A 12,147-nucleotide genomic window follows, 5' to 3' on the forward strand; every position below is an offset into this window, starting at 1 on the left:
CGAACGGAGTGTAATCACCCCCCCCACCCCACCCCACCCCACCCCACCTTCCCCTCCAACCTCCACGCACGAACCGCCACCCCTGGTGCCGACACACTGGACTCAGGTCCCTTCTGGGTCTCTGGACCCGGGACCAAGTTTAAGGACTGGTCAGTACCCCTGGTAGTCCCTTTAACTCTCCCCCCCCACCCCACCGCCCCCTCCCATCCCCATCCCCCCCAAGTCTGTGCAAAAATATCAATCTTACATCATTAGAAACACGTTTGTGTGTGTGTGTATGTGAGAGAGAGTGTCCACGTACACCTCCGCAGACTGAAAAAGTTCCCGGCAATTCGCCCTTGGAAGGCATCACGTTAATTGTCTCTCGTCCTGTTGGAAAGGTGGATTGTTCTCCTGCGTGTACACACGGGGTCGACAGGTACAGACGCGGTTCCCTGGCTGGGGTCAGGCGGAAGGGGTAGCCTCGTCAGGGGTCCGACGGTGCGACGGGTCCCTCCGGATCGCGCGTCTCCCCCTCCGGATCGGCCTTCTCCTGCCGCCGGACGCTGACCCCCAGGACCATCAGCTGCGCCGCCCCGAACAGCAGGGCCAGCTGTACCATGTAGGCCTGCATCAGCCAGAGGGCCAGCGCCATCCCGTAGGAGACCGCCAGGAAGAGCGCCACGCCGTGGAGCCAGAGCTTGAGGAGGCCCCGCAGTCCCAGGACGTCCAGCGCCACCCGGAAGACGGGCGAGGCCAGCCGGAGGAGGGCCACCACCAGCGTGTCGAAGAGGTGCCGGACGAAGTTGACGGCGATCTCGAAGTGTTCGGAGGGGGGTTGGCGCGCAGCAAGTCGGGGGGGGGGGGGGAGCCAACCCGCCTGGGCTTGGGGGGCAAGGGTGGGCACCACCTCCTGCACCCCTTTCCCTTCCTCTTCCTTCTCCACCACCTCCTTCTCCACCTCCTTCTCCACCACTTGGGTCTCCCGAGCCTGTCCCTCTTGGACCCTCCTGGGCCAGGGTAAGGAAGCCCAGAGCCAGCCCAGGGCGCTGGCCAGCACCCGGGGCAAGACGTCCAGAAGCCGCCGGAGCCTCTTGGCGGCGCCGGGACTGGGTGCAGGGCGCTGAGCGTGGGACGGAGCCCGTCCCTGCCGCACTCTCCACCAGCCCATGAAATTGACCAGGGTTAGGGTGGAAACCGACTCAGGCTGAAACTGACACGCTCTCAGCTCAATGGGCACAAAATACAGCGGGGGGGAAGGAGGCTGAAATCTGCCAACAGCACAGCAGAAAGGGAGAGGAAACAGCTGAGAATCTGGGATCTTTCTCCTCCCCCCTCTCTCGTTAAGACATTCCCTTCCTTACGCCCCTACAAGGGAGGGACTTTACGGGAACTTACACAGCTCATGTTACACTCCAACGTTAGGAAGGTATGCAGTCAAAATTCACAACGTTGACTCACTCTTTTAAGCAACCCCCCCCTTCTCCTCCACCTCCAAATCTTGCAGCGAGACCATTCGGCCCACTCCCTACCCTATCCTATCCCAAGTGCCACATTTTCCTCCTAGTCCCTCTACCCCCCCAATGCCTTATATCTGCATATCTCCTGTCCACCTCCCTAAAGGATTTCATTCTTTCTTTGGCATCCCCCACCTCCAAATCTTGCAGCGAGACCATTCGGCCCACTCCCTACCCTATCCTATCCTAAGTGCCACCCACATTTTCTTCCTAGTCTCTCTACCCCCCCAATGCCTTATATCTGCATATCTCCTGTCCACCTCCCTAAAGGATTTCATTCTTTCTTTGGCATTCCCCACCCCCTTCTCCCCCACCTCCAAATCTTGCAGCGAGACCATTCGGCCCACTCCCTACCCTATCCTATCCTAAGTGCCACCCACATTTTCTTCCTAGTTCCTCCCCCCCCCCAATGCCTTATATCTGCATATCTCCTGTCCACCTCCCTAAAGGATTTCATTCTTTCTTTGGCATCCCCCACCCCCTTCTCCCCCACCACCACCACCACATACCAGGATGGGACACAGCAAGATCCCACACACACACACACACACACACACACAGAAAGCAATGGTAGTGATTTTTCTCTGGCTAGCCTCACCCACCTTCAGACTGGCCCTGCAAGTCCCGGGAATTCCTCAAGTTTTGGTGGTCTCCTACAGGATGGCGCTGGCTGATGTTTGAGGGGTGAATGTTGGGTGGCAGGACACCGCGAAAGAGAGGTCCCTTCCCCCCGCTTCCCAATAAAGTTTATTTATTCGACACAAGTAAGGCTTATGTTAACGCTGCAATGAAATTAGTGTGAAATTCCCCTAGTCGCCACACTCCGGCGCCTGTTCGGGGTCAATGCACCCCTAACCAGCACGTCTTTCGGACTGTGGGAGGAAACCCACACAGACGCAGAGAGAATGCGCACACTCCACACAGACAGTGACCCGAGCCAGGAATCGAACCCGGGTCCCTGGCGCTGTGAGGCAGCAGTGCTAATCACTGTGCCACCGTGCCGATTTATTGTTGCCACATGTATTGGTATAAAAGGATTGTTTCTTGCACACTATACAGACAAAGCATATCCTTCACAGAGAAGGAAATGAGAGAGTGCAGAATGTAGTGTTACAGTCATAGCCAGGGTGTAGAGAAAGATCAACTTAATGTGAGCTAGATCCATTCAAAAGTCTGATGGCAGCAGGGAAGAAGCTGTTCTTGAGTCAGTTGGTACGTGTCCTCAGACTTAGCTAACTTTTTCCTTCCTATCTCCTTCCAAATACCCAACCCCTTCCCCCACTCCCTCCCCTTCCAAATATCCACCCCTCCCCCTCCCATTCCAAATACCCCACCCCATCCCCTTCCCAAAGTGGCCGAGTGGTATCATTGCCAGGAAATTAATCCAGAAACTCAGCTAATGTTCTGGGGACCTGGGTTCGAATCCCGCCACGGCAAATGGAGGAATTTGAATTCAGTAAAAAATATCTGGAATTAAGAATGTACTGATGACGGTGAAACCATCGTCGGAAAAACCCATCTGGTTCACCCATGTCCCACAAATAGAAAATACCCACTCCTTTCCCTACCCTCTTTCAAATGTCCACTGCAACCCCCTCCCCTTCACAATACCCTACCCCCAACCCCCTCCCTTACCCTCTTCCAAATACCCTCCTCTCTTACCACCCTGACAGTTCTCTACCTTACCCTGCCGACACTCCCTGTGTAAACTTGCCCCTCTGACCAGGGCAGCGTTAGAACAGTACAGCACAGGAACAGGCCCTTCGGCCCTCCAAGCCTGCGCCGATCACCCTTACCGATCTAAACCGACCATTTACATCCCTCTATTCCCCGTCAGCTCATGTGCCTCCCAAGGTTAAGTCTTCAGTCTAGCTAACGTAACTGCCTCGACCACCTCACTTGGCAGCGCGTTCCAAACCCCTACCACCCTCTGTGTAAAACTCCACTGAACCTTCCCCCTCACCTTATCTTGAACCTGTGCCCCCTTGTAATTGTCATTTCTGCCCTCGGATAAAAGCTCCCAACTGTTCACCCAATATAACGCCCGTAAATTTTATAAACCTCTCTCAGGTCACCCTTCAGCCTCCGTCTTTCCAAGGAGAAGAGTCCCAGTTTGTTCAATCTCTCCTCGTAGCTAATACACCCCGGTAAACCTTTCTCCAAAGCCTCCATGTCCTTCTGGTAGTGTGGTGACCAGAATTGAACCCAGTATTCCAAATGTGGCCTAGCCAACGTTTTAGATAACTAACATGATTTGCCAACTTTTGTACCCGATGGCCCGGCCGATGAAGGCAAGCATGCCATATATGCCTTCTTCACCACCTTTTCCACCTATGTTGCCACTTTAAGGGACCTGTGGAGCTGCCCAGAGCTCTGTAGGTGTCTATGCTCCTGTTGGTTCTTTCATTTACTTTATAGCTCCCACCTGAATTCTATTTAACCAAACGCATCACCTCACATTCAGGACAATAAACCGGAGACTCAAATTTAAAAATGAGAGTGTGCCACGATGAAATATTTCTTCTGTTTTTGTTTTCCTCTGCTCCACTATCCCATTCCCTTTCGCAGATTGAGGCCAGCTTCCCGACTCGCGGTGACGGAGGACAAGAGGGTCGGGATCTCCCAAACCCGAGACAAGGGGGTGATCCCCAGAGACTTTGACAAACGACAACACCCCCCTCCGCTCCGTGAAACCATTTGATCTTCAATACCACAGGATCCTCCAGATCCATTGACTAGAAACAGAACTGAAGCAGCCACACAAACACTGTGGCTACCAGAGCAGGGAACCGTGAGGTCAACAATGGCAGCAGTGGCACAGCGGTATTGTCATTGGACTAGTAATCCAGAGACCCAAGGTGATGGGGACCTGGGTTCAAATCCCATCACGGCAGACGGTGAAATTTGAATTCAATTAAAAATTCTTCGAATCCCTAGGGTACAGAAGGAGGCCATTTGGCCCGATGAATCTATACTGACCACAATCCCATCCAGGCCCAATCCCACACATTTACCCTGTGAATCCCCCTGATAGGGTCAATTTATCATGGTCAATCTTTGGACTGTGGGAGTAAACCAGAGCACGCAGACACGGGGAAACTCCGCACAGCCAATAACCCGAGGCCAGAATTGAACCTGGGAGTCTAGTACTGTGTAGGGCATTGGTGAGGCCGCAGCTGGAGTACTGAGTGCAGTTTTGGGCGCCGCACCTGCGCAAGGATATTTTGGCCTTGGAGGGAGTGCAGAGGAGGTTTACTAGGCTGATACCGGAGTTGAGGGGGTTGAGCTATGAGGAGAGGCTGAATAAACTAGGCTTGTACTCGTTAGAGTTTAGGAGAATGAGGGGAGATCTCATTGAGACGTATAAGATGATGAATGGGATGGATAGGATAGAGGTGGAAAGACTCTTCCCGCTCAAAAAAGACAGTAGGACTAGGGGGCACAGCCTCAAGATAAAGGGGGGGCGGTTCAGAACGGAGTTGAGGAGGAACTTCTTCACTCAAAGGGTGGTGAATCTCTGGAATTCTCTGCCCGTTGAAGTGGTGGAGGCTGCCTCGCTAAATATTTTTAAGAAGCGGGTTGATGGGTTTTTGATAAGAGAGGGGATTAAGGGTTATGGGGAGAGGGCGGGAAAGTGGAACTGAGCCACGACAGATCAGCCATGATCTTATTGAATGGCGGGGCAGGCTCGAAGGGCCAGATGGCCTACTCCTGCTCCTATTTCTTATGTTCTTATGTTCTTATGTGTTAACCGCTGTGCCACCGTGGAATTAAAAGTCTACTGATGATCATGGAACCATTGTCGATTGTCGTAAAAACCCAACTGGTTCACTAATGTCCTTTAGGGAAGGAAATCTGCTGTCCTTACCCGGTCTGGCCTACACGTGACTCCAGAGTCACGGCAATGTGGTTCACTCTCAGATGTTCTCCGGGACGGGCAATAAATTCTGGCTAGTTCAGCGATATCTGCACCCCATTAACAATTTTTTTAAAAATCCCCAGGTCTGCCTGGAAAGCAGAAGAAAGGGAAATGGATTCTCAAAAAAGGAGGAAGCAAAAATCACCCCAGACCAGTGAGGTTGATCTTTGCAGCGAGTGAAGTTTCGGAAAACCTTAATATTGCTAAAAAAGAGAAGTGTTGCTGAAACTTTGGATCTTGCACTCATCAGGACAGATGCAAGAATTTCAAAGGGCACAACAAGTTGTACTGCAGGCGCAAAGGGTAGTGATTAGTTGGCAGGATGACGCTGATTGGCTGCGATATTGCCATGGAGAGTGCATCAGGGAGCTATTGTTCCGCCTGCTTTTGTTTAATTCGAGAAAAGACTCAATGTCTGGACATGTTCCTTTTGTCTGCATTGGTTAGACCAACTGGGCTGGTTTCCACTGGTGTTTAGAAGAATGAGGGGCGACTCGATTGGAGGATATAAGACCCTGATCGATATTGACAAGGTGGACAGGGAAAGGATGTTTCCTGTTGTGGGTAAGCCCAGAACTAGAGGGCACTGGTTTAACTATGCGGCACAGTGGGTAGCACTGCTGTCTCACAGCTCTAGAGACCCAACTTCAATTCCGGCCTCAGGTCACTGTCTGTGCGGAGTTTGCACATTCTCCCCGTGTCTGCGTGGGTTTCCTCCGGGTGCTCCAGTTTCCTCCCAGAGTCCAAAGATGTGCGGGTTAGGTTGACTGGCCATGATAAATTGCCCCTTAGTGTCAGGGGGATTAGCTCGGGTAAATATTAAGGGTTATGGGGATAGGGCCTGGGTGGGATTGTGGTCAGTGAGATGGGCGGAATGGCCTCCTTCTGCAATGTAGGGATTCTACATCAAAATTAGGAGCCACCCTTAAAGGAGAGCGACGAGGAGAGTATTTTTTTCTCGGAGGTTTGCAATGCTCTGCCTCAGAAGGCCGTGGAATGGGATAATGTAATATTTTTAAGGGTGATAGATTCATGTCAGGAATCAAAGGTTATTGGGGGTACGTGGGGAACGCAGTACTCGGAACACAAACAGACCAGCTACAATCTTACTGGATGGTCTACTTCAAGGGGCTGAATGGCCTACTTCAGCCCTATTCTGTATATTCAACAGGTCGCTGCGTTTGTAGCTTCTACTGAGTTAAGGTGAGGAACATCATGAGCCTGACGGATAAGGGAGAATTGGTTGTGGGTGGAATTTAACGCACTCAGGGTTGTTCAGTGCGTGCTGTCCACTCACTGAATCACGTCGCATGTTGGACAGTTGTGCGGGCACGGGATACAGTCAGCACTCTGCCTGTTGTGAACAGCCGAAGGGATGTGCCTGTTTGATACAATCCATGTACGTTGAGATGTACGGCCTACGTACAAGGCATCGCGCCGGCATTGAAACTCACCTACCCCATGACTCTGGTCCTTCTGCACTTGGCGCACCAGAACATTCAGGGCTATGGGCCAGTGGGATTAGGTGGGCCTTTCGTGTGTCGGCGCAGGCTTGATGGGCCGAAGGGCCTCTTCTGCGCTGTAGAATCCCACGAGTAGAAAAACAAGGAATGTCAACCTAACCCTGCCTAGGCCTCAGCTGTGGAACCATTCTGGGCACCAACACTTTACAAAAGATTCCCAGGCCTTGGAGAGACAAATTTACCCGAAATGGAAGCCGGGATGGAAAGATAGAAACTAAAAGCAGAAGGAGGCCATCAAGCCCTTCGAACCTGCTCTGCCATTCATTATGAACATGGCTGATCATAACTAGTGAAGTTAATCCTAACTAATTTAAGTTTCTCCTCATTTGACAAATCTGCCATCAGCCTGTTAAACCTGCGCTCCCTCTATAGCAAGGACATCCTTCCTCAGAGAGAGACCAAAACTGCACACAATACTCCAGCTGGGGCCCTGTACAATTGCAGTAAAACATCCCGATTCCTATACTCAAATCCTCTAATGGTCGGAAGGACTATTACTTACGTGGCGAAAAACTGCAGCAGGCGACGGTGCAGAGGGACCTGGGGGTCCTTGTGCATGAGTCGCAAAAACCCAGCCTGCAGGTGCAGCAGGTGGTCAGGAAGGCGAATGGGATGCTGGCCTTCATAGAATCATAGAATCTTACAGTGCAGAAGGAGGCCATTTGGCCCATCAAGTCTACACCAACCACAATCCCACTCAGGTCCTAAACCCACCTCTAACCTCTGCTCATCCCCTTAACACTAAAGGACAATTTATCATGACCAATCCACCTAACCTGCATACCCTAGGACACTAAGAGGCAATTTATCATGGCCAATCCACGTAACCTACACATCTTTGGACACTAAGGGACAATTTATCATGGCCAATCCACCTAACCTGCACATCCCAGGACACTAAGGGGCAATTTAGCATGGCCAATCCACCGAACCTGCACATCCCAGGACACTAAGGGACAATTTAGCATGGCCAATCCACCTAACCTTCACATCTTTGGACACTAAGGGGCAATTTAGCATGGCCAATCCATCTAACCTACACGTGTTTGGACACTAAGGCACAATTTAGCGCTGCCAATCCACCTAACCTGCACACCTGACGTAGAGATGCTGGCGTTGGACTGGGGTAAACACAGTAAGAAGTCTCACAAGACCAAGCGAGGGGGATTGAATATAAAAGTAAGGAGGTCTTGCTGCGGCTGTATAGGGCATTGGTGAGGCCGCAGCTGGAGTACTGTGTGCAGTTTTGGTCACCGCACTTACACAAGGATATTTTGGCCTTGGAGGGAGTGCAGAGGAGGTTTACTAGGCTGATGCCGGAGTTGAGGGGGTTGAGCTATGAGGAGAGGCTGAATAAACTAGGCTTGTACTCGTTAGGGTTTAGAAGAATGAGGGGAGATCTCATTGAGACGTATAAGATGATGAATGGGATGGATAGGATAGAGGTGGAGAGACTCTTCCCACTCAGAAAGGACAGTAGGACTAGGGGGCACAGCCTCAAGATAAAGGGGAGGCGGTTTAGTACGGAGTTGAGGAGGAACTTCTTCACTCAAAGGGTGGTGAATCTCTGGAATTCTCTGCCCGTTGAAGTGGCGGAGGCTGCCTTGCTCAATATTTTTAAGACACGGGTAGATGGGTTTTTGATAAGAGAGGGGATTAAGGGTTATGGGGAGAGGGCGGGAATGTGAAACTGAGCCACGACAGATCAGCCATGATCTTATTGAATGGCGGGGCAGGCTCGAAGGGCTAGATGGCCTACTCCTGCTCCTATTTCTTATGTTCTTATGTCCTCTAAGATTTTAATTTTGATTTGATTTATTATTGTCACACATATAGTCACAGTGAAAAGTGTTGTTTCTTACATGCTATACAGACAAAGCGTACCGTTCATAGAGAAGGAAAGGAGAGAGTGCAGAATGTCGTGTTACAGGTGTAGAGAAAGATCAACTTAGTGCAAGGTAGGTCCAATCAAAGGTCCGATGGCAGCAGGGAAGAAGCTGTTCTTGAGTCCGTTGTACGTGACCTCAAGACTTTTGTATCTTTTCCTCAACGGAGGAAGGTGGAAGAGAGAATGTCTGGGGTGCGTGGGGTCCTTAGTTATGCTGGCTGCTTTCCCGAGGCAGCGGGAAGTGTAGACAGAGTCAATGGATGGGAGGCTGGTTTGTGCGATGGATTGGGCTACATTCATGATCCTTTTGTAGTTTCTTGAAGTCTTGGTCAGGGCAGGAGCCCATTCCAAGCTGTGATACAACCGGAAAGAATGCTTTCTATGGTGCATCTGTAAAAGTTGGTGAGGGTCGTAGCGGACATGCCAAATATCTTTGGTCTTCTGAGAAAGAGACTGCAGGTATGTGGAGAGACTGGGAAATGTTGGGCTTGTCCTCCTTCAAGCAGAGAAGATTCAGGGGAGATTTAATGGAAGCGTTTAAAAGTCATGAAGGGTTTTGATGGAACAGGTAAGGAGAAAAGTGTTCCCACTGGGAGGAGCGTCGATGTTTAGAGGGAGACGGGTAAACTGGTGAAGCAGACAGGAGAGACACGAGGAGATAATCTTTCTGGAATGAATTGCCTGACAGGTTGGTGGAAACAGATTCAATAATAACTTTCAAAAGAGATTGCAACTGAAAAATTCAGGCAAAAAACCCCTACAGGGCTGAGAGACAGCAGGAGATGTGGGACTAATTGAATAGATCATTCAAAGGGCAGACACTGGCAGCATGGGCTGAATGGCCTCATCTATGTACTGTAAGAAATCTTGTCAATGTAACGTGTTGTAATTAGATCCAAACTTTAAATACGGGGTGCTCCGATTTCAGTAACGCCTCGGATACACGGTAGCACGGTGGTTAGTACTGCTGCCTCACAGTGCCAGGGACCAGGGTTCAATTCCCGGCTTGGGTCACTGTCTGCGCGGGGTCTGCACATTCTCCCCGTGTCTGCGTGGGTTTCCTCCGGCTGCTCCGGTTTCCTCCCACAATCCGAAAGATGTGCTGGTTTAGTGCTAAGTTCTCCTTCGGTGTTACCCGAACAGATGCCGGAGTGTGGCAACTAGGGGATTGTCACGGTAACTTCATTGCGGTGTTAATGTAAGCCTACTTGTGACACTACTGCTTAGACCTGAACTTATCTGGTTTCTCTGAAGAGACCAGGATTTAAATTAAGGAGAGTGGGAATGGATAGGATAGAGGTGGAGAGACTCTTCCCGCTCAGAAAAGACAGTAGGACTAGGGGGCACAGCCTCAAGATAAAGGGGGGGGGGGGGGTTTAGAACGGAGTTGAGGAGGAACTTCTTCACTCAAAGGGTGGTGAATCTCTGGAATTCTCTGCCCGTTGAAGTGGTGGAGGCTGCCTCGCTAAATATTTTTAAGACGCGGGTTGATGGGTTTTTGATAAGAGAGGGGATTAAGGGTTATGGGGAGAGGGCGGGAATGTGGAACTGAGCCACGACAGATCAGCCATGATCTTATTGAATGGCGGGGCAGGCTCGAAGGGCTAGATGGCCTACTCCTGCTCCTATTTCTTATGTTCTTATGTTCTTGCTACGACTGTGATGCTATATTCTGCACTCTCTCCTTTCCTTCGCCTCCTGTGTACTCTCTGAATGGTATGCTTTGTCTGAACAGAGCACAAGAAACAATGCGCCTCACTGTATCTCAATACCTGTGACAATAGTGAACTTTTTCTCGATGCTGGAGCGAGGTGATTTCTCACAAGTTGTGCCCAGCATACCTTTTAATTCTATGTTTTACTCTCATTCTATGCTGCTACAACTTCATTCTAATTCTTTTAAACGCTCTATCAATGCTCTAATTAAATCTCTTATAGATTTGGCGCACTAAGTTGACTTTTCTCTACACCATGGCTATGACTGTTACATTATGTTCTGTACCCTCTCCTTTCCTTCTCTATGAATGGTATGCTTTGTCTAGCACGCAAGAAACAATACTTTTCACTGTATACCCATACATGTGACAATAATGAATCAAATCAAATCTGCGTGTTTCCTCCGGGTGCTCACATTTCTTTCCACTGTCCAAAGACGTGTGGGTTAGGTGGATTGGCCATGCTAGTGTTAAGGGGATCACGTTGGGTAAATGCATGAGGTTGTGGGAATGGAGTCTGGATGGAATTGTGGTCAGTGCAGACTCGATGGGCTGAATGGCCTCCTTCTGCACTGCAGGGATTCTATAAATAAGTCAAATCAGAGGAAATGATTCGTGAGGAAAGGCTGACAGTGAAATGACGCTATGTGAAACAGGCAATGAGCAAAGTGTATCAGTAGCTCGGTTGGCTGGATGGCTGGTTGGTGATGCAGAGAGAGATGCCAACAGCGTGGGTTCAATTCCCATACCAGCTGAGGTTCATTCACAAAGGCCTCAACCTTACCCCTCGCCTGAGGTGTGGTGGCCCTCAGATTAAAATCACCAGCGGTCATCTCTGGTCCCTCAAAGGGAACAGCAACCTATTGGACGATGGTGACTTTATCTTTTATAAGACATTAGAACAGAAATTGCTGGTACCCAGGCAGCATGGTGGCATAGTGGTTAGCACCGCTGCCTCACAGCGCCAGGGACCCGGGTTCAATTCCTGGCTTGGATCATTGTCTGTGTGGACTCTGCACATTCTCCCCGTGTCTGTGTGGGTTTCCTCCCACAGTCCTAAAGATGTGCAGGTTAGGTGGATTGGCCATGCTAAATTGCCCCTTAACATCAGGGGGACTGGCTCGGGTAAATGCATGGGATTAGGGGATAGGGCCTGGGTGGGATTATGATCAGTGCAGACTCAATGGGCCAAATGTCCTTCTTCTGCACTGTAGGATTTTATAAACTCAAGCAGTGACTAGGGAGAGAGAAAATGAGTTAATGTTTCACCTCACTTACCCTTGCCAGAGATGGGAGTATCTTAAAAGGTTAAAATTGCACCGGTGAGATTTAAACAAATCATCGATGCAGTGGGCATCTGGAACCTTGATCACGACTGACTTTTCTGATGAAGGAGCAGCGCTCCGAAAGCTAGTGGCGTTTGCTACCAAATAAACCTGTTGGACCTTAACCTGGTGCTGTGAGACTAATGTTCACCATATTATAGGCAGGATATTGCAGCAAACGCACGGTTAGGGAAATCAGGGATAAGAATGATGGAGAGAATCTCAGGAATGGATGGATTCAGGGTGCAACATTTTGGGCATGTTCGCACAGGTAAAGGAGAG

General features: G+C 50.2%; 1 protein-coding gene across 1 annotated transcript; it reads right to left on the reverse strand.

Annotated features, from left to right (window-relative positions):
* Positions 1–311: 311 nt before the first annotated feature.
* On the reverse strand, positions 312–10,665 carry c9h6orf47 (chromosome 9 C6orf47 homolog). Its single transcript, XM_080196851.1, has 2 exons — positions 10,599–10,665; positions 312–864 (listed from the first exon to the last, which is right to left on the reverse strand). Exons 1-2 carry the CDS (start codon positions 10,663–10,665, stop codon positions 467–469), a joined length of 465 nt encoding a protein of 154 aa, XP_080052977.1. The 3' UTR covers positions 312–466.
* Between the last annotated feature and the right edge of the window lie 1,482 nt (positions 10,666–12,147).

The sequence above is a fragment of the Carcharhinus amblyrhynchos genome, chromosome 9, assembly GCF_965287045.1.
Source record: "Carcharhinus amblyrhynchos chromosome 9, sCarAmb.v2.hapA, whole genome shotgun sequence".
Lineage (NCBI taxonomy): Eukaryota > Metazoa > Chordata > Chondrichthyes > Carcharhiniformes > Carcharhinidae > Carcharhinus > Carcharhinus amblyrhynchos.